Source organism: Bos taurus, chromosome 28 (genome assembly GCF_002263795.3).
Source record: "Bos taurus isolate L1 Dominette 01449 registration number 42190680 breed Hereford chromosome 28, ARS-UCD2.0, whole genome shotgun sequence".
NCBI lineage: Eukaryota > Metazoa > Chordata > Mammalia > Artiodactyla > Bovidae > Bos > Bos taurus.
Window position 1 is genome coordinate 28,843,389 of NC_037355.1, and position 23,970 is coordinate 28,867,358.

Below are 23,970 nucleotides of genomic sequence, written 5' to 3' on the forward strand. Positions count from 1 at the left end.
TAACATTGGTTTATACTGAGACTCTACAGACTTTAATGGTATTTTAGAAGGAAATATTAATTCAGGGGATGAGAAGAACCATAGCCAAATTGAACTGTGAATCAAAAAACACAACCAGTGAAGTTCTATTTTTACTGTCAATTCAAAGATCTTTTAAACCATCTATGTTTATTCATTTAACAAATACTTATTGAGAGAGTTCACACTCCCATGTAGTTTACATGCTGATTTCATTCCTTTATATCTAAGTCTGTATACTGCTTTGAATTATCTAAATGATTATCACGAGGTACAAATGCTAGATTTTATGGGACAGTGAGTTCTTTAAGGGTTTTGCATTTGGATTTTTTGTTGTTGTTTAAAAAATACTTAGTGGCCATCTCAATACAACATGGAATACATTTGTACTTATAGCAGCTAAAAATAAAATAGACATTTCATATATATGAAGAAACTGGCACTCTGAGTATCTCCCAAAATTCTTATAGAAATTATAATTCCTTATTACTTGGATTAGTTTAGCAGTAATATAACAAGGCAAAGTCATAAAAATGTTAAGGAAACTGAAATATAAGGAAGAAGACAACTCAATTAGATAAATATTTATTAAGCTTCTGCTTTCTCCTCATGTAGAGGGGTAGAGTACCAACATATAAAGAAAGGAAGGCAGTCTTCAGGGTGATCATTACTCTGAAAGGGAGGCAGGCAGCTAAACAGGTAATTAGAATACAATGTGACAAATGAAAACAGATATGGACAAAATCTAGGAGCAGTGCAGGAAAGTTGTAGAGGAAATAGAATTAGAGAATGTAATATATTTTTTAAATGATTAAAGAAACAATTCAGAATTTCTGTAAAAGAAAATGGATAGATAACATAGAATCCAGATGAAAGGTATAAAAGTGTTCACTATAAAATTCAACTTTGCTCTTTGAAGATTCATCATAAAATATTAGATAAAATAATAATTGTAAAAACAGTATGATATAGTGGAGCCACGGGTTTTACTTTTCTTATGAGTGTAGGTTCTTAATAAATAGAAGGAAAGGAACAAAATAGAAAAGAACTTCCCAGTTCTCTGTGGGGAAGGGAGATTGTCACTTAAGAAAAGCAGAAATGCCTTCATATCATTAACATGTCTGTCTTGAGATCCAAGAGAGTAAAACTGCATCCATTAAGGAAAATGTAGCAACCGTCAGGGTGTAAGCACATTCTGAGTGTAGGTGTAGAATTGCCTCCTATACTAGGGGTTTTGACTACACAGTGAAATTTTAGCAGATATTAGAGTCTAGTTCTTAACCAGTATAAACTATAGGTTGTAATTTTGGGGTGATACCAAAATCTTAAATAGAAACATTGTTTATCAATTAATTCATACTAAATTAACTTAATAAGTAGTGATATACTAGAAATTCTGGTAATATTTTCAAGTTTAGAACCTAGATATATATTTCAAAAGCTAACTTAATATAATGAGTGTTTTTTAATTGAATTTCTTCAAAACTTTTTTTTTTTTTTTGCTTGTGCTGTGAGGCAGGTGGGATATTAGTTCCCCAACCAGGAATCAAACCCACAGCCCCTGCATTGGAAATGTGGAGTCTTAACCACTGGACCACCAGAGAAGACTGAGCATTTCTTGATACCATTAAAAAATGTGGTGTGTGTTAGTCACTCAGTCGTTTCCAACTCTTTGTGACCACATGGACTGTAGCCTGCCCAGCTCCTCTGTCCATGGCAAGAATACTGGAGTGGGTTGATATTTGTATTTACTTGGATTTAAAAATGACCTTTATGTCAATTCATATTATGTTGAATGATATGATATACAAATAGTTATGTTTAAGGTTTGAATGCTCTGATTATTTTAGTCTATTGTTAGATCAGTAATGAAGATTTGGGACTAAGTGCCTTTATATACATGTATGCTATTATCTGGGCTTCCAAGGTGGCGTTAGTGTAAAGAACCCGCCTGCAGTGCAGGAGATGTAAGAGATACAGGTTCGATCCCTGGGTCAGAAAGATCTCCTAGAGGAGGGCCTGGTAACCCACTTCAATATTCTTGCCTGGAGACTCCCGTGGACTGAGGACCCCGGCAGGCTACAGTCCATAGGATCGCAAAGAGCTGGACACGACTGAGGCAACTTAGCACACATGCACACGTTATTCTTTAAGTGTATCTTTATATACATTTGATCCTCAAAGCACTATGAGCTGTTGAACAAGTATAGCTTTTTAAATACCTTATTGATAATTTGGAAGCTAGATTTGATTTCCTAATTAGAAAACTGATGTTAAAAGATACAATGAAAGCCTTTCATATTGCCTTGTTTTGTAGATGTGAAATTCTCTTGAAGGTCAAAGGTATATAAATTGAATCATGACTTTCAATATGAAGAACAATATATTGTAATGGGGAAATGTTGTCAACGTTATAATAAAATGTAGGAACCATTTAAAATACCATATTCAACGACAAATAATTTTCTAATATTAAACTGTATTATGTAATTTAGCTTACAGAATATAATTACCACTTTCACTTAAACTGTATCAGAAACTTTGCTTCCTTGGTGAGTTATTGAGAGAAGAATAAAATATGCCCTGTAACCCATTAAATGTTTTTAATAGTGCTTTCTGAAGAGGTTTTCTTTAAACCTTCAGATTTCTAGCTTTAACATCACAAGGTGTTATATTGTATGGTACGATCTCTGTAAAAGGAAATGGCAACCCACTCCAGTACTGTTGCCTAGGAAATCCCATGGACAGAGGAGCCTGGTGGGCTACAGTCCGTGGGGTTACAGAAGAGTCAGACATGACTTAGTGGTTGAACAACAACAATCTCTTTGTTTAGAGATAGTTGTGACTTTTGAAATGTGTTAAATTTATTAAATTCTTGTAAATAAGAGGCATTTAAAGAGATTGATTTGAAATTTTTTTTTGTGCAGGTGGCAGGGGGTTGAGGAGTTTCTTTTGGCCACACCACATGGCATGTTGAATCTTAGTTCCCAGACAAGGGATTGAACCCAGCCCCCCACACTAGAAGCACAGAATCTTAACTGTTGGGCCTCCAGGGAGGTCCCTGTTCAGAATTTATATTTCTGAATGTCTTAAAATTTTTGTAGAATGTTGGTCATTCAAAGATTGTCATAGTTTTACTTTTATTTATCCTTAAGTGAAATCAGCCTTGTGAAATAGTTTTGTTGTCATTGCTGTTTTTATTTAACAACTGGGGAAACTGCGACTTGGGGGTCAAATCAAGATTTCAGCTGGCCCCAACTCTTTTAACTGCAGCATTTCCTCCTATATCAGATCTTGAGGATTTGAAGTCTCATTTTACTATATATACTAAAATAGTGAGAAATTATTGGCGATGCAGTGCTTCAGCGGTTTTATTATATCAAGGATATGGATAAAAACTGATGCCAAAGTGTAGACACTGTTATAGGTGTGCCTTGCTTTGTTGTTGTTTAGTCCGAAGTCGTGTCTGACTTTTTGTGACCCCTGGACTATGGCCCACCAGGCTCCTCTGTCCATGGGATTTCCCAGGCAAGAATACTGGAATGGGTTGCCGTTTCCTTCTCCAAGGAATCCTCCCAACCCAGGGGTGTCTTGCTTTAGAACAACTAAAATACTTGTACACTGTTAATCCTAGTATACTTGTAGGCACTGGATTTTAGAGGTATGGAAAAGTTGTTGAAACCTGGGTACTCTGATCTTAAAGAAGAGAGACTTTATTTGACATATCTAAACTCATGATAATAGTGAGGCTATTTATAACTTGGCTTTAGCCATGGATAAGTATATGTGTGTGTGTGTATATATATATATAGTTATTCCATCTTAAGCTTTTTGACATAACTAATATAGTATTTTTTTATATAGTTTGACACAGGTAACAAATATTTGCTTCCTAATGAAATTAGGTCCCAAGATTTTTATAAATAAAGGGAACTGGGTTAATATGGAAGTACCTTTTTCCTCTTTCTTTTTTCCTCTCTTTATTTCTTCTGTTTCCCAGCTTCTGCTTTAATGTCCAACTGACTGAATATTTATCAGTTATTGACAGGATATTTAGACTTGACAGTCTTCCTCAGTTGCTGGCAGGAATATGTTGCTAAGTTTGCTCTTCTGAACAATGAATGGTACATGTAGGAGAATCGCATAACTCATGATAGAACTAAAGGATTTGAAAGTTAGTTTTGACGTGAATTTAGTAATTTGCTCTAGGGTCATGGAATATATTTTTATCATTCTAAAATTTGATTTTTAAAATTATCTTAAGTCTTATGACTTGGGAAAATAAAGTTATAGTATTTTGTCGTCGGACTCTAACTTAATAATGCTAGCATTTTTCTTTTCCTGGGGTTAGGATTTAAGGGTGATGGTTATAATACCAGGGTAGATGTTACACCTTCCTTTAGTTTCACTAGAAGCCCCTGTTTTTCCTAAAGGTTCTCAAAATACTTATCAAAGGTACAGACTGTTTCATACCAAAGATGTAAACTTGTGTTTTCTTTTCAAGGGACCGTGTTGGCACCACATCACTGTGTTTATTTGTCATCGATTGCCTAGAGGTTTACTTTTTCTCTGATGATTCTGCTCATTCTGAATATTTACTTTCTTAACCTTAATCTTGTTCTCTGCCTATGAAATTTAAATATGTGAATAATGCATGCTATTTACCTGAGTGTTTTTCTTTTTTTAACTTTTTGACATATTTTTAAAACATTCAGCACGAATCAAATATTTATTAAACTCTTCCTATTTTCTTGTGATTTATTAAGAATATACAGTTTAAACAGCAACATATATTCAATCTAGGAGAGACATGAAATACAGTTTAGAATACCAATGCCTCTTTGGTCTTGAATCCTTTTATTTATTTATTTATTTTTGTCTTTGTTTTGCTTTTGTTTGTTGTTATTGTTGCCATATTTCAAAGAAAAAAGGCAACAACAAAATCTGTTTTGTTCCCAGTGTCCTTATTAGACTATAGGCTATCAAAAGGTTTAAACAAAAAATAGGGCCTATATGTGTGTGTGAACACTTAAAAAGTAATATTGTGTAATTGTCAGTGTCATTATAGAAGTGATTGGGAAGGACTTTGGGACAGTGAACTCTCTCAAAACAGTGCAGGTAGGCTTCTACAGCAAAGGTCAGCAAACATTTTCTTAAAGGGCCATATGATAAATATTTGGGGCTTTGTGGGCCATATGGTCTCTGTTGCAACTACCCAACTCTCCGGCAACTGCACAGCTACTCAGTTCTTCTGTCGTAGTGTCAAAGTGGGTGAATGAGCGCTAGGTAGTAAGTAAATAATGAGTTTGGTTGTGTTCTAGTAAAACTTCATTTGCAAAAGCAGGTGGATAAACAGCCATGTTTTTATTTAGTTCTCTGCCTCACAAACACATCATTTATTATTGCTGATAATGTTTAAAATATCCTGTTTTAAAATGGCCTAGAAGATGTATACTGAAATATTTTCAGGTAAAGCAGTATGATGTTTGGAATTTCCTTTAAGATACTCTTGAAAAAACTGGGTGGATGTAGATGAACCAGGTTTGACAAAATTTTGGTAAATACAGAAGCAGGTGATGGGTGAATGGAAGAAATTCACCATGCCATGTTTTCTACTTCTGTGTAACTTTGAAAAAGTTCATATTAAAAAGTTACCACTTGAATAAATGATGGCCCAGTAAAGGGCAGCATTTCTCCCTCACTTGGGGGAAGGAGAATAAGAAACAGAAATATAAGCTCCATCTTCAGTACAACCAGAGAGATCTCTGCAATCCCAAAGCACAGTATATGAAGAACGACTGCAGATTTGCTGCTGCTGCTGCTAAGTCACTTCAGTCATGTCCGACTCTGTGCGATCCCATAGACGGCAGCCCACCAGGCTCCCCCGTCCCTGGGATTCTCCAGGCAAGAACACTGGAGTGGGTTTCCATTTCCTTCTCCAATGCATGAAAGTGAAAAGTGAAAGTGAAGTTGCTCAGTCGTGTCCGACTCTTAGCTACCCCATGGACTGCAGCCCACCAGGCTCCTCTGTCCATGGGATTTTCCAGGCAAGAGTACTAGAGTGGGGTACCATTGCCTTCTCCGACTGCAGATCTAGTGAAGGTCAAATAAATGTGTGAGAAGACTTCAAGAGAGGATGCCTGTGGGATGGTTGCAGATCTCCAACAAAGCTGAAAGAGGATTCTTCAAAATAATGGCTGCCCTCAAACTTCTCCAAAGTAGCAGTGAACACTCACACTTTACCATGGAGTCCTCAAAGAAAGATTAATTTAGGAATCTTATGCCAGTCCAAATAATCATTCAGTATAAATGCAAAGACAAACATTTTTTAACATGCCAACATTTAGAGAGTTTAGCTCTCATGAGTCCTGCCTCTATAAGATGAAGTTCAGCCAACCAAGAAATGAAAGGGAAAATAACATTTAAAGTATTGGTAGTATACATAGAGTCCACTGATCTATAAAATTAAGACTAAAACAAATGTGAAGATTAGATTTTGCTGAGCAGAGTATGAATATTTAAAACTTTGCCAGTGTAGTAATGATATAACTAACAAAAGCTGGAAGGGTACAGGACAGAACTGATGTAAAGTAGTGAAACTCCAAGCTGTGAAAATATATCATTTAAAATCAACAAATCCAAGATGAATTGAGAGAGTAAGATTGACATATATACACTGCGTGTGTAAAATAGGTAGCTGTTGGGAACCTGCTGTATAGCACAGGGAACTCAGCTTGGTACTTTGTGATGTCCTGGAGGTGTGAAATAGTAGGGTGGGAGGGAGGTTCAAGACAGAGGGGATATATGTATACATATAGCTAATTCACTTCATTGTACAACAGAAACTAACACAACATCGTAAAGCAGTTACACTCCAATTAAAAAAAAATCAATTCAATAAAAGAAAAACGTGGAGTTGAGGGGAGTTATCTGGAGAAACAGTATTCTAAGTAGAGGAATAGCTATTACAAAGGTCCTAGAATAAAGTAGAGCTGGTACATACAACGTATAGCTGGTACAATAGTCATTCAGTATAAAGGTGAAGGCAAACATTTTTTAACATGCCAACATTTAGGGAATTTAGCTCTCATGAGTCCTACCTTTATAAGATGAAGTTCAGCCAATCAAGAAATGAAAGGGAAAACCACAGTTAAAGTATTGGTAGTGTGCATAGAAAAGAGCCTAAGAGCTAAAGCAGAATGATTGAGAGGCAGAATGGTAGACAGTGAAGTCAGAAATAATGGTGGTGGTTTAGTCACTAATTTGGGTGCAGCTCTTGCAACACCCAAGACTGTAACCCACCAGGCTCCTCTGTCCATGAGATTTCCTAGGCAAGAATACTGGTGTAGGTTGCCATTTCCGTCTCCACGGGTCTTCCTGACCCAGAGATAGAATCCATGTCTCCTACACTGCAGGCAGTCTCCTGCTCTGCAGGTAGATTCTTTACCTCTGAGCCACCAGGGAAGCCCAGAGAGATAAGAGTATTAGATAATATTGGGCCTTAAAGGTAGTTAAAAGAACTTAGATCTTACTCTAAAATAACTACTAATACAAAAAAAACTTCCCATATTAATATTACTAATAGAAGTACACATGTAACTAAAACAAAGCAAACACAAATTGTTTAGTAAACTTTTTAAGAAGAAAGACCAACAATAAAGACAACAAACAAAAATTTTATGACATAAAGTTTGATGACTGAAAGATTAAATATATGTTATATTAATAAATATAAATAGGCTAAACTTCTCATTTAAAAAATCCCAGATTAGATCACAAAGAAAACTAGAGTCATTCCTAAAACAAAGAAACTCAGGAAAAATCTGAATGAAGAAAACCTTAAGATATTCTGAGAAAAACAGACTAAAATAGACAAGTTTCTTGAGTGAAAAGACTCAAAAATCAAAATAGATGTCAAAATCAAAAATAGATGTCAGTTTCCTTTTGTTAATCCATGGAGTTAATAAGATCTCAACTTCAAAACAAACAAACAAAAATCCCTAACATTTTATTGAGCGCTCACTCTATGCCAGGCTCTTTCTAAATGCTTTATGTGTATTTATCATTTTGTCTTCATGGCAACTTTATGTGGTAACTACTAGTATTACACTCTGTCCATTTTTCAGTGAAAACTGAGGCACAAAGAAGCTAATGAACTTGCAAAGGCTGCAGTTAGAGTACATTACAGACTCTTAACTCAGGGCTAATTATAAATTCTATGCTCTTAATCCCAATGCAGTGTTACTTTTGAAGCTGATTGGTGTCATGAGTGTGTGTGTGTCTTTGTGCATATGTGTGTAAATAAAAATACTGACTCTGAAGTAAATATGGAGATACAAATAAGCAAAAATAGCAAGGAAAATTCTTAAAGGAAAGTAATAAGGGAAAATACCCCACCCTGCTAGATGTAAAAATATAAAGGTAGAATGTTAAAACGGCAGCTCTCTCTGTAAAGAATCTGCCTGCAGCGCAGGAGACCTGCATTCTATTCCTGGGTCAGGCAGATCCCCTGGAGAAGGAAATGGCCACCCACTCCAGTATTCTCGCCTGGAAAATTGTATGGACAGATGAGCCTGTAGTCCATGGGGTTGCAGAAGTCGGGCATGACTTAATGACTAAATCGCCACTAGAGCATGAACATACAGATCATTGGACAGAAGAAGATCCAAATTGATGTAGGTATTTGGGGAATTATAAAGGTAGCATTTAAAATAAGAGGGAAAATGAATTATTAAATATAAGGGATAGCTATGTTATCATTAGAGGTGAGTTAGATTGCTACTTCTTAACTGACTAAAATTAATTCCTAATGAATCAAAGATTTAAACCTGAGAAGATAGAGGCCATGGAAGAATTTTATAATATTCTCAAAGTAGGGAAACCTGCTAGAGAAGGCAATGGCAACCCACTCCAGTACTCTTGCTGGAAAATCCCATGGACGGAGGGGCCTGGTGGGCTGCAGTCCATGGGGTCGCAAGGAATCGGGTCAGACACGACTGAGCGACTTCACTTTCACGCGTTGGAGGAGGAAATGGCAACCCACTCCAGTGTTCTTGCCTGGAGAATCCCAGGGACGGGGGAGCCTGGTGGGCTTCCATCTATGGGGTCGCATAGAGTCAGACACGACTGAAGCGACTTAGCAGCAGCAGCAGCAGCAGGAAAACCTGCTAAGATACATGACACAGGCCTCTTAAACCGCACAGAAAAGATTGAAAAGTTTGACTCTTAAAACATGAAAATTGTGTTCTTACAAAAACACCATTAACAAAGTAAAAATAAAAACAAGGAAATTTTTATAACCAATTGGTAATTTTCTTAATATTTAAAGACTTTCTACAAAATAATATTCGAGACCAAGATTGAGATTCAAAAAATGGCAAAAGATGTAAATACTTTGTGCATAGGAAAACAAATACAACTAACTCTTAGATTAAAATATGTATAAATTATCATTCAATACAAAACAAATGTAAATTACAGTTGTGGTGAAATACTGTTCGCCTGCAATATTGGCAACATAACAAAGTTTAATAATAGCCCATTGTTTAGGAGGGCATAGAGACCACATACTCATTTAGAGAATTAGAGTATATTTGATAGGTATGTGAATTCATATAACCTCCATGAAAAACAATTTGGTAATAGCTTTCAAAAGTTGAAGAGCACATATCTTTAACCTAGCACTTTCTCTTGAAGTATTTTGTTCTTGGATATCTGTGCCCACATGTAAGGATATTCATTCAAGTATCATGCTCATGTTTAGTTGCTTCAGTTGTGTCTGACTCCATGGGATTCTCCAGGCAAGAATACTAGAGTGGGTTGCCATGCCTCCTCCAGGGGATCTTCCTGACCCAGGGATTGAACCCAGGTCTCCTGCATTGCAGTCAGGTTCTTTCCCATCTCAGTCATCAGGGAGAATCAAGTATCATGTATCTATTGACAGACAACCTTTTATTATTACAATGTATTAAAGAGACAAATGACTAATGAGACTATAGCATGCTACCATTTGCATTTTTAAAAATCTCCACAAATGCTTAGACATATACCCACACACTTATATATATATATAAATAATAGTGTCTGATAGACTATCTGGATTTAACCAGTTACCTCTGGAGAGGAGAACTGAGCAGCTGAGCCACAAGGATGGGAGGAAGACCAACATTTTGTGTAAAATAATTAATTTTTTTACTTATTTTTTTCTTCTTTTGAATTTTGTATCATAGACTTGCTTTTTCTGGTCTAACTAAATAAGATAACTTAAACATTTTAAATAAAAGCATCTTGTTAAACGATAGCTAAACATCATAAGAATTGATACTTTCGAATTGGGGTGCTGGAGAAGACTCTTGAGTCCCTTGGACAGCAAGGAGATCAAATCTGTCACTCCTAAAGGAAATCAATCCTGAATATTTATTGGAAGGACTGATGCTGAAGCCAAAGCTCCAGTACTTTGGCCCCCTGATGCAAAGAGCTGACTCATTGGAAAAGACCCTGATGCTAGGAAAAATTGAGGGCAGGAGGAGAGAAGAGCTGCAGCAGAAGATGAAATGGATCACCGACTCAATGGACATGAACTTGAGCAAACTCCAGGAGATAGTGAAGGACAGGGAAGCCTGATGTGCTGCAGTCCACAGGGTCGCAAAGAGTTTGATACAACTTAGATACTGCACAGCAACAAAGCATCCTAAAGTTAGAGTTGAGCCAGTTGAGACCTACAGAGGACGAGATCCAGGCCCTGTGTATTTTGTATAAAAGATGGTTAGCACTATTGAGGCCTGGGTTCTAATCTTGATTCTGATATGTGGCTCTTTGTAAGTCACTTTCCCTCTTTGAGTCTCAGTTTTCTCATTTGTAGAATGAGTTTGGACTCATCTTCTTTTTCAAAACATCTTTATGGAGCTAAGGATTCTGTGGTCCCCATTAAAAGTGTTGAAGCAAAGGATTAGGATTGTAGGATTTCCCAGCACACCTGTATTTAACCAGCGCCTTCTTGGATCTCTGACTAAAGTTTAACTAAATATTTTGAAACAAAAAAAATCTGAAAGTAGCAGTCTACACTAAAGTTGTTACATATATTAACTTAAAGATTCTCAATGACGGCATCAAAACATGAATGTGTAATGAGCAGCTGTGAAGTCTCAAGTGATTTAAGTGGTTTTTTCATTTTTAGAAAACAGTCTTGCATTCTGCATGTTTTCTTAAGCTGGTAAGAAGTAGGAATTTATGATACTAACTTGAAAGATGTGTGTTTTACATCATAGTCTTGTTAGGTATCCATTGGCTTAGAGTCCTAAATGACTTTTGTTTGGATTCTTAGAGTGGAATATAATATCTGGCTCTGAGGCTAATATGTTGGTTTTTAGTCCATTAAAGTATTCTTTTCTTCCTCCTTTAATACTTTTTGAAGCTAGGAAATTAAAAGGTACAAGGGAATAAATTAAGCATTTAGCAAGTCAGAAATGTATTCAGTAATCTTTCTGAAACTTAGTTTAATTGTGAGAGCCTGAATTCTAAACCTAAATCCACAATGACACTACTCTTTGAGGAAGTAGTAAAGGTGGGTATTAGTGTGAGTTCCTTCCAATATTCAGAAGATGGTAACGATTAAAGACTCCAGGAGTGAAGTTGCCTGACCAAATTAAAACGAAAAAAGGCGAGTAAACAGAAAGACTAGATGTCTACCCAATAACAGTAGAGTAGTGATATAGCTATTTAATAACTGTCTCATATCTAGTAAAAGACATAAAGGAAATCCAGGTCTAAAAACTAGTAAGAGGAACAAGAAACAAAATTTTGTTTAGACTTGACAGTGCTTAAAACCAGTATTAGGTGTTTAAAAAACCAGATGAAAACAGTTTGTATGGGTGTGTGTGTGTGTGTGTGTAAATGTGTTTGTATGAAATCTTGAAATAAACTAAAATGCATCACTAACACCTTAGGATGAAAAGAGTTTGAGAGACTTTTCCTTTATCTGGATTTTTAAACTTTTCCACTAAAGAATACATATTATATGAATGATTTAAAAGCTTTATTTATTTATTACACTCATACACATATGCATATAACATTTGTTGTGTGCCCTGACGATGGATGTGTCTTTTTGTATTTTCTAGGTACACCAGAGGCTCTCTTCTTGGCCTAATTTGGGAGTTGTTTATTGCAGTACTGTTGTGCCCTCTGATGGTGAGTTATGGCAAATTGTTTTAATGTCCAGTGCTTTTTTTTTTTTTTTTTTTCCCCTTTCTCACTGTTTCCCATTCTCAGATTGACATACAAATTTATTTTTCTTAAAAAATAGGCCAGAATCAAAACAATTGGAGAGTTTCAATAAAGAGAGAATTTCTCCAGTATAAACATATTGTTCATAGTGATGAATCCTCTCAGCTTTTGCTGAAGCGTTTCACTTAGAAACTTCTTGTTTTTATAATATTCTCTAAAATTGTTAAATATTTGGTGTCAGTATCAATAAATATATATTCATTAAGTTATATATATTCAGTGATAACTAAGTCACATTCCAACAGGACTCTTGTACCAGTTTTATTATGATATTCAGTGGCGAATAATTTGAACTAGTGATTTTATATTGAAATTTTTATTATTAATTCTATCATGTAATACAGTTACTATTATCCAGTGTACCAATCTGTATGCGCTACATGCTGTGCTTAGTCGCTCAGTCATGTCCGACTCTTTGCAATCCCTGCACTGTAGCCCACCAGGCTCCTCTATCCGTGGAGATTCTCCAGGCAAGAGTACTGGGGTCAGTTTCCATGTCTTTCAATAATTTAACAATAGTAAAGTTGTACTGGTGTGTCTGGCTGAATGTTATCCCAGGACATAAATGCTAGTATGTTGACTCTATGTTGTATGAGGGGTTGAAGACAATATTTTTACAAAGGTAAAATGATACATACTTTTGAAAAAAAGAGTTGCTCCCCAAATTCCTACGAATACTATTGTCCTTCTTAAGAAAATCAACTTGTATTACTTACCAAGAAACAGAAGCAGAAAATTATTTGATTTAATGAAATTTGTTGTCCTTTCTACTCTCAATTTACGTACCTTTCTGGTTTAGTACTTCTAAATTAATCTTACTTTAGGCTGGTATAGCGTATAAGAAAACACTGCTTAACGCACAGCTACTTCAGCAGAATTTAGCCACCAATAGTAAACATCTCTCCCATCATTCATTCTTCACTACTGTCACGGCTACTGGGTCATGTTCTATTAATATATCAAATGAGGGCTTGATCCTCTTTTTTTAAAAAAAGTGCAAAATCCAAAATATTACATTATATACCTGGTGGACTGTAGTCCAGGGGGTCGCAAATAGTCGGACAAGACTGAGCACACACACACAAACAATATTATATGTATATATAAAATATATACTGCCTCTCAGTAATTGCCTATTAATTCTGTTGTTTGACAAAATGTTCTGGTTATGACTATGATAGCTGTTGTAAAATATAGAGTATCTTAAATGTTTAACCTCCCTACCAAAGCAATCTAAAAGGTTCTCAATTTTCCTGTGTCATAAATACTTTTGAGGATCTGGTAAAAGCTTTACATTCTCTCTCTAGAAGAAAATTTTACATACACATAGGCAATGTTACATATAATTTCTTAGTGATACAGGCTCTCTCAGCCCAACTCACGGAATCCCTGGTCTCATGAACCTCAACTCAAGAACTGCTTTGGCCACATTGTGCACATGTGTGCACGCACATCCCTGTACCCAGGCCCACGGTCCTTTTCATGAGAGGCAATATGCTTAGAGGTGGTGTTTAGCTTTGTAATCAAGATTTGCATCCCAATTTTCACTTTTAAGCCATGGTTTAATCTTAGACAAAGTAATTGCCTTCTTAAAACCTCCTGCCTCATTATTACATAGTAATAATTACTACCTCCAAGAGAAAAATGTACTTATCCAACAAAAACTCTTATTGTATAAAGAGTGGTGTGTGTGGTAGTGTTAAAAACCTTAATCAAAACAATGTGATTTAGGGCTTCTCATTTTAATTTTTCTATGCCCCAGATCCTCCTTTGTAAAATGACTATCTGAAAATTTTATAACTGTATGGTTTATAGCCTATTTAAAGGCTTTCGAAACTTTCAGGGGTTCCCCTTCATAGTAATGAAAATTAAGGATTAAGGATGAGAACAATTCTGCTATAGACAGGGTTGACTATATAATTTATCACCCAACCCAGGACACTTTTTAGAATACATTGAGGACAACCAGAGTTGTCCTGACGGTTTTAAATGCAGTAAGCCAGGACATGTCTTCACTGTAGGTAAGTTGAGTAAGAGCAAGAAGAAAGTCTCCTTAGCTGCCTTCATTTCTCTGTCCAGAAATAGGCTACTTAATTAGCCTTGTATTGAGAGCCGTGATAGGAAGAAATGTTATTTTGTAGTTAACAAAAAATATAAAATTTCCTTAAAAAAATTGTTTGAGGACAATTAATTTTAGCAATAAACAGTTATAAAAATTCCTGTTTAATAATAAACAATCATCTGTTTAGCCCAGATATAGATAATATATATAAATTCTTAACCTAAGTAACTAGATATAGGCCCTAGTTTTTTTTCTTTGTTTTTTTGTCCCATTACTTTTTAAAAAGCTTTATTTATGTATATTTTATGTACCATAAAATTCACCTATCATCATGTAAGCATAATAACAATCCAGCTTTAGACTATTTCCTTACCCCTAAAAGTTCTGTTACTGTTTTGCAACCAGTCCCTGCTCCTACCCTGAGCCTTAGGCAAACACTAATCTGCTTTCTCTCTCTGTAGTTAAACCTTTTTTTAAATGTCATATAAATGGACTCATTCAATATGTAGTCTTTTGCATCTAGCCTCTTTTACATATCCTAATGCTTTTGCGGTTTATCCATACTGTATCATGGTTTGAAGTTCTTTGTTTGTATTGCTGAGTAGAATTCTAATATATGGAAATAAACAAAATACACATTTTGTTTTTTCATTCACCACATGAAAAACATTTGGATTGTTTTCCATTTTGGACTATTAATACTGTTATCAACATTTGCTTATAAGTCTTTGTATGGATATATGTTTTTATATCTCTTGAGTAGATATTAGGAGTGGGATGTCTGGGTCATATGGTAAGTATATCCGTAATTTCTTTATTGAAGTATAGTTGATTTACACTGTTCCATGTGTACAGCAAAGTGATTCAGTTATACATACATATATATATTATTTTCAGAGTTTTCCTATTATATGTTATTATAGATATTGAATATAGTTCCCAGTGCTGTTCAGTATGTCCTTGGTTTTTTTATGTACTTTATATATGGTAGTTTGTATCTCTTAATTGCAAATTCCCAATTTATCCTTACCCCTCTTTCCCCTTGGGTGCAAGTGTGTTTTCTATATCTGAGTTCATTTCTATTGTGTAAATAAGTTCATTTGCATTTTTTTAGACTCCACATATAAATGATATCATACAATATTTGTCTTTGTCTGACTTACTTCACTTAGTACAATAATCTCTAGATCCATCCATGTTACTACAAATGGCATTGTTTAAACTTTTTATGGCTGAGTAATACTCTATTATTTATGTATGTGTATATATAAATATACACCACATCTTCTTTATCCACTCATCTGTTGGTGAATATTTAGGTTGGTTCCACGTCTTGGCTATTGTGAACAGTGCTGCAGTGAACACTGGGGTGCATGTATCTTTTCAAATTAGAGTTTTCATTTTTTCCATATATATGCTCAGTGGTAGGGTTGCTAGAACTTATGGAAACTCTATTTTACTTTTTTAAGGACCACCTTAATGTTCTCCATAGCCGATGCGCCAGTTTACATTTGCACTAACAGTGTAGGAGGTTTCTTTTCTCTATACCCGCTCCAGCATTTATTATTTATAGATTTTTTGATGATGGCCATTCTCACCAGTGTGAGGTGGTACCTCGTTGTAGTTTTCATTTGCATTTCTCTAATAATTAGTGATGTTGAGCATCTTTACATGTGCTTCTTGGCCATCTGTATGTCTTCTTTGGAGAAATGCCTATTTAGGTCTTCTTCCCATTTTTTTTTTTTATTGGGTTGGGGTTTTTTTGGTATTGAGGTATACAAGCTGTTTGCATATTATGGAAATTGAGCCCATTTTGGTCAATTTGTTTGCAGATATTTTCTCCCATTTTGTACATTGTCCTTTTTGTTTTGTTTATGATTTCCTTTGCTGTGCAAAATTTTAAGTTTAATTAGATCCTATTTGTTTATTTTTGTTTTTAGTACCCCAGGAGGTGGATACAAAAAAATATTGCTGTGATTTATGTCAAAGAGTGTTCTGCCTAAATTTTACTCTAGGAGTTTTATAGTATCTGATCTTTGGATATTTCATCCATTTTGAGTTTAATTTTGTATACTGAGTTAGAGAATGTTCTAATTTTACTCTCTTACATGTAGTTGCTCAGTTTTCCCAGCACCACTTATTGAAGAGACTGTCTTTTCTCCATCGTATTCTTGCCTCCTTTGTCATAGATAAATTGACCGTAAGTGTGTGGGTTTCTGTACCTGCTTTCCTGTTCCATTGATCTATATGTCTCTTTTTGCGCCAGTACATACTGTTTGGATGGCTGTGACTTTGTAGTATAGTCTGAAGTAAGGGAGCATGATTCTTCTAGCTCCATTCTTCTTTCTCAAGATTGTTTTTGGCTTTTCAGAGTCTTTTGTGTTTCCCTACAAATTAAAGACTTTTCTTCCAGTTCCGCGAAAAATGTCACTGGTGATTTGACAGGGATTGCATTGAATTTGTACATTGCCTTGAGTAATATGGTCAAACAATGTTGATTCTTCCAGTCTAAGAACACAGCTTATCAGTACAACTGCTTGTGTGGTCTTCAGTTTCTTTCATCATGTACTTAACTTTTTAAGAAACTGCAAAACTGTTTTCCAAAGTGGCTGTCCCACTTTGCATTCCTACCAGCGGTATTTAAGTTTTCCAGTCTCCCTATATCCTCCCCAACACTTGGTATAGTCACACTTTTTAAAAAAATTTATTTATTTTAATTGGAGGCTAATTACTTTACAATATTGTATTGGTTTTGCCATACATCAACATGAATCCACCACGGGTGTACACGTCTTCCCCATCCTGAACCCCCCTCCCAGTACCATCCCTCTGGGTCATCCCAGTGCACCAGCCCCAAGCATCCTGTATCCTGCATCACACTTCTTGATAATAGACATTCTAGTGGATTTGTAGTATTATTTCATTGAGGTTTTAATTTGCATTTCACTGATGATCAAGATTTTGGGCATCTTTTAATGTACTCATTAACCATTCAAATATGTTCTTCATTGAAGTGCCAAACTTCTTGCCTATTTAAAAAAATTGACTGTCTTAGTATCGATTTGTATGCATTCTTTGTATATTCCAGAAATTTTCACGTTACTTTTAAAATAATTTTGTGGGAAAGGGTGGATTTTTTAAAATCATATTTTATTATTAATGGCTATTCATATACAGTTGGAAGGAAATTCTGTATTTATTGTCATCATTTATATTAAGGGCATAAACATACCCCACCACTGTCTTTCCTTCTAGCTTTTAAAAACCTAACAACAAAAAGGAAACACAAGTAATAAAATCACAAAAAATGATAGAAACAGAAAACCTCAGTGTTTTAATGTGGGCATGTTTCTCACCAACCTAGATGTGAGGTTGGGAAAGCTGAAACACCTTATTTTGCCATTTTAAAAATATATCCTACAGTTTGAACTTTTTTTTGGTAAGTAGGAGTTTCAGTTTGAAGTACCAAAATATGGTTGAACTTGTTGCATCACAAAAGTCTTTTTGAAGACTTTTATAAAATTGACTTTCACATTGCTAAGAAAAACAACCATGTGAACTTGGAAAGATGTTTAAACTTTTTGTGCTGACAGTATTTAAACTGGGTTAAGTAAATTTATATCACAATTCAGATGATGTCATCCATTCTAGGATTGCTATCATTTATTTCAATATTTTGAGGTAAGTTTTGAGGAAATTGGAGACTATGCCATTTCCCTCCAGAATGTGACTTGGTTAAACTACTGATACTGTTTTAAGGAGTTACTTTCCAATTTTTGTCTGTTAATATACATGTTGATACAAAGAAAAATCCCTTATATGTGATCTCTTATGGAAATTAGAAAAGCAGTTAACGTTAATGGCTATCACCATCTTTGAAATAGTGTTAAATTTCTTTTCCAAAATAACTACCAGGATTTTTTTTTTTTTCTCTAAGAAAGATCTTTGTACTCTGTGAACAGATGGCACATCTTCCAAACTTAGCAACATGTATGCTTTTATGACCTCAGAGAAGAAAGGAGCTCTATCCATTGCAATAATGCATTTGTTTTTTCATTGGCATTGAAGACTTCCACCATCCCTAAAAGAGGCCTTGCCTGCTACCACAGAAGTAGTTAGTATTATGAGAACAATAATTTGTGAGAAAAAGAATAAAAATGTAAATTCTCCTTTGCTAGATTAAACTTTGGATAGGAGTTTTGCTTTTTAAGAGAAGAGAAAGTTTATTACAAGGGAGTGTTTTTAGTTATGTCTTGATTAACTTGGGGGGTATTTGGGCCTTTATGAATGAGCATAATCTTCCAGTTCAAGACCTTACAGTCATTATTTTGGACTTGGTAGAAAACTCATGAACCCTTTTAACCAAGCTGTAGCTCTGAACTAGAAGGAAGTAGACAACCTTGTGAATTTTTCAGCTGCTGGAGAAAGTTTCTCTCTAGGCTAGTCATGAATGGAAAGGTTTGTCAGTTTCTCTGTAAAAATTAGAAAAAACTTAGAGCTCTTGAAGATTACTTCCACTCAGAAACCTTAAAATTGGAACTTGGATTTCCAGTCGTTTCATTATTGATACTGCATCAAAACAGAAAGTGATATAAATTCAATTCTAAGAGTCTTTGAAGAAACCTTAGGTTCCTTACACATGCTTAGCCAAGCATCATCTGGCGAAGTGAACTATGAGAGCTGTGCTACCACATACCTTTCCCAGAGTCTCTGAGTTTTTATAGCTTCTTTTCATCAAAACAGAAAGGCACAACCTTTTTAGATATCAAAGGTAATATTCAAGTTAGCATGTTCCAAAACCAAGCCATTATGTGACTTTCTATTCAAGCCAAACAATACCAGTCTTATAATTGAAATGTCCTTTTATATAGAATTAAAGTTTATTTTCTGTTTTAATTTGTAAGTTTTTATTTCTTTAAAAAAACAGAATGACTGTTATTTGTTTAAAATGAGGAAAAATGCTTCAATTTTTGTTAACATTTATTTTAAAAATATGGCAGTGTACTAGTCTGCTCACTAGTAGTCTCCCATAACAAAATACTGTAGACTGAGTAATTTAAACAACAAAAATTTATTTTCTCACAGTTTTGGAGGCTAGCAGGGTGTCAGCGTGGTTAAGATCTGATCAGAACTCTGTTCCTAGCTGGCACCTTCTCACTGTGTTTCCACATAGTGACGGTGTGGGGGAAGCTCTTACTCTTCATATATAGCTGTTGTGCTATCAGATTAGCACAACAGATTATCAGATTACTTTTATCTTTTCCTTTAACCTTAATTACCTCTGAGTGACCCTATCTCCAGATAGGCACATGGGGAATTAGAGTTTCAAAAGTACAAATTTTGGGAGATCACAATTCAGTCCATAACAGTTAATATGAAGGAAATAATTTTTCAATGCAACAAATGTATTGTATCTAAAATTTTTATGTATGAATTGTTTGAATTTTTTCAGGAAATAGGTCTAAGGGGGGAATGAATCCATACCTTCTTCAGGTTATCAAGGAGGTCTGTTATCCAGAAATACCTAGGAACAGGAATTGGTTTATATAATTTATGCTCTTTTTCTCCTTGTTGCCCTCGGTGGAACAAGTGATTTTTGTTCTCTTGGGGGTTAAAGCCTTGACTGGAAATTTTCTCATGTAAATTTGTATGACTTTAGACTTCAGTTTTTTAAGACTGTAGATTTTAGAAAAAGCAAGTAAAACTACCAAGGAAAGCATTTTTCTATATCCTCATTGAATCTTCTCAGCCTCCTTGTGAGTTATTAGAATCTCTGTATTAAAGGTGAATGAGGTAAGGGTATATTCAGTAATGTGCCCATACATTCAAGGTGTCTCCAGTGGTAGAATTTGAGATTTTCAGGAATTGTTTTCAAGTCTGAGATTCCAACATCTATCGTTCTTCTACTGCACTTTACTCTCTGTACTTTAGGATTGTATTCCACTTTACACCGTCCAGAAATTAAAGTGGGCCAAAAGTCAAGGATTAATGAAGTTACTTTCAAAGCAGCATCATGAAAAGAATTATTCTTAAAAAAGAAAAAAATGTTAGGGCACTACATTAAGACAGGATTTTATTTTTACAAAACAATATAAAATATTTAATTCTCAGAATGAATAGATGAAGGATGTGGATGACCTTTTATTTAGCTCAAATGCTTTTAACATCTATGAGAGTTTAATTATCTTCATAAACAGATTTTAAAAGAACCAGATTCAACAAAAGTTATATAGGTTGTTCTACTGTTTGTAGACAAAAAAAGATGCACAACTTGAGAGTTGCAAATTAAGTTTTATTTGAGTCAAAATGATATCATGTAAGAAACGAATCGCCAGTCCAGGTTTGATGCAGGATACAGGATGCTTGGGGCTGGTGTACTGGGATGACCCAGAGGGATGGTATGGGGAGGGAGGTGGATTCATGTTGATATATGGCAAAACCAATACAATATTGTAAAGTAATTAGCCTCTAATTAAAATAAATAAATTTAAATTTAAAAAAATAAATATTAAAAAAAAAAGATTCTACTAATCACAAGGAGCAGATATCGTCCTTTAATGATTTAGTGCTTTTCTAGATATGAAGAGATGCGTGGATTGGAATGATGAAATCAGTTCCTGAAAATATCTATCTAAAGCCCTGTTCCACCAGATTCTCTGGCGCAGAGAGCCTCACTCCACCCTGAACTCCCTCAGCGAGTGTTGAAGGTCAACAGCTGCAGCCTCATAGGCTTCAAACTCAGCAGAGACTGGTGGCAAAAGCCCTTGTTGTTGTTCGTTACTATCGATGCTCTTTGTTGTCGTTGTTATTGTTCTTCAGTCATTGCTAAGTCATGTCTGACTCTTTTGCAGCCCCATGGACTGCAGCATGCCAGGCCTCTTGGCAAGTGCCAATTTGTAATTGACATATTTAACATAAGACCAATTATGTGTGTCAGGTGCTCGGCCATGTCTGACTCTGTGACCCCATGGACTGTAGCCCATCAGGCTTCTCTCTCCATGGGGTTTTCCAGGCAAGAATACTAGAGAGGGTTGCCATTTCCTTCTCCAGGGGATTTTCCTGATCCAGGGTTCAAATCTGGGTCTCCAGCATTGCAGGCAGATTCTTTACCTTCTGAGCCACCAGGGAAGCCCAAAACCAATAATACCATATATTTAAAAAAAGGTTTATAATTCTGTTTTCACAAATTTTATCACTTAAGCCTTGTACTAACTTCACATAACTGATTTTTACATAGTTCTACAGAGAGAGGTTCAGTTGTACAAACACTAATTCACCTTAGGTTCACAGTGAAATATATAGTTGATTTCACTAAGTTAATTTATATTGCCACTTGGAAGGACCCAACAGCTGGATTTATCAAACTACTAAATTTATGATTCTAGACTTCCCAGGTGTTCCAGTGGTTGAGAGTCCGCCTGCCAGTGCAGGGGACACAGCTTTGATCTCTGGTCTGGGAAGACTCCACATGCCATGGGGCAACTAAACCCCTGTGCTGCAACCCCTGTGCTGCCAGCTCTCTAGAACCCAGGAAGCACAACTTCTGAAGCCCTCAGACTCTAGAGCCTGTGCCCCACAGCAAGAGAAGCCACCACAATGAGAAGTAGCCCTCACTGGACACAACTAGAGAAAACCTGAGTACAGCACAGCCAAAAACAAATAACTTTTTAAAAAGAACTAATAAATGAATTCAGTAAAGTTTCAGGGTATTAAATTAATATCTAGAAATTCCTTAGCAGCTTAATGGTCAGGACCCTGCACTTCCACTGCAGTGGGGGTAGGGGTGGGTTTGATCCCTGGTGGGGAACTAAGATTCCAGGAGTCACATAGTGCAGCCAAAAAAAAAAAAAAAGGCAAACACTATTGTGTTTCTATAAACTAACAATGAACTATCAAGAAGAGAAATTAAGAAAATAATCTCATGTATAATTGCATCAAAAATAATAAAGTACCTAAAAATAAATCTAACCAAGGAGGTAAATACTTAGAAAACTATAAGACTTTGATAAATTCAAGATGACATGAACAAATGGAAAGATATACCATGCTCATGGATTGGAAGAATTAATCTTGTTAAAATGATCATACTCCCCAAGGTAATCTACAAATTCAGTGCAATCCCTATCAAAATACCAGTGGCACTTTTTTTTTTTTTTTAACAGAACTAGAACAAGTAATTCTAAACTTCATATGGACACATAAAAGACCCCAAATAACCAAAAGAAAACATTGGCAGTACACTTTTGACATAGGTCTTACCAATATTTTTTGGATACATATCCTCAGAGAAGGTAAACAAAAGCAAAATAAACAGTGGGACCACTTCAAACTAAAAAGCTTTTGCACAACAAAGGCAACTATCAACCAAATGAAAAGGCACCCTATTGAGTAGGAGAAGATATTTGCAGATGATTTATCTGATAAGAGGTTAATATCCAAATTATATGAAGAACTCATACGACTCAACATCAAAGAAACAAACAACCTGGTTAAAAATTGGGCAAAAGACCTAAATAGATGTTTCCCCAAAGAAGACATAGATAGCCAATGGACATATGAAAAGATGCTCAGTATCATTGATCATCAGGAAAATGCAAATCACACTACAAGGAGATATCACTTATACCTGTCAGAATGGCTGTTACCGAAAAGGAAATAACAGTGTTGCAGAGAATGTGAAGAAAAGGTGGGAATGTAAATTGGCATAGCAACTATGGAAACCAGTATGGAGGTTCCTCAAAAAAATTAAAAATAGAACTACTATAATATGATTAAGCAATCCTACTTCCAGGAATTTTTTTTGAAGAAAATAAAAACACTAATTTGAGAAGATATATGCACCCTTATGTTAACTGTAGCATTATTTACAATAGCCAAGATACCAGAGTAACCTACATGTCCACAGATAGATGAAAGGATAAAGAAGTGGAATATATGTACAATAGCATATTCCATAAAAAAGAATGACATCTTGCCATTTGGGACAACATGGATGGACCTTAGGAATATCATCTAACCTTGTTGCACTTTATTGTTCTTAGCTATAGAAGAAGGGCAGGCTTTCCACCTAGCTCAGTGGTGAATCTGCCTGCCAATGCAGGAGACACAGGTTTGATCCCTGGACAGGAAGATCCCCTGGTGAAGGAAATGGCACCATTTTCCATGGTAAAGGAAATGGGGTTGCAAAAAAGTTGGACACGACTTCATGACTAAGCAACAGCAGCATAGAAGAACGGCCCTTATTGTCTGTATGATTTCTTTTAACCCTTCCAGCACTAAAATTATATTATTGTATTTCATATTCTTAATGCAGAATAGTAGAGAAAAAGAGAAAGAAAAGAAACAGATGATAGCAAAGTCATAAGCCACTGGAATCATCTATCATATAAAGTTCAGTTCTAAGTATCTCTGCAGAGAACACCCTAAATGTGCTTCCTTATTATACCTTTTCCTTTTTCATAATAAATCTTTAAGAGGTATACAGTTTTATTGAAACCAAGCAAGACCCTGTGGGTCTCCTGTGTACAAATCCTTTCTGGGTCCCCATTTCTTGTTTATAGAAAATAGGCTTCATTCAGCCTTCTAGGTTCCAAAGGGCTGATTCA

General features: G+C 35.4%; 1 protein-coding gene across 4 annotated transcripts in view; it reads left to right on the forward strand.

Annotated features, from left to right (window-relative positions):
• The window catches only part of MCU (mitochondrial calcium uniporter), a 195,096-nt gene that overhangs the window by 134,367 nt on the left and 36,759 nt on the right, over positions 1 to 23,970 (forward strand). For all 4 annotated transcript variants that reach the window (XM_059882562.1, XM_059882563.1, XM_024986716.2 and 1 more), the window contains one exon: positions 12,138 to 12,207. In XM_059882562.1, coding sequence (XP_059738545.1) covers positions 12,138 to 12,207 — 70 coding nt within the window. The remainder of the gene's footprint in view (positions 1 to 12,137; positions 12,208 to 23,970) is intronic.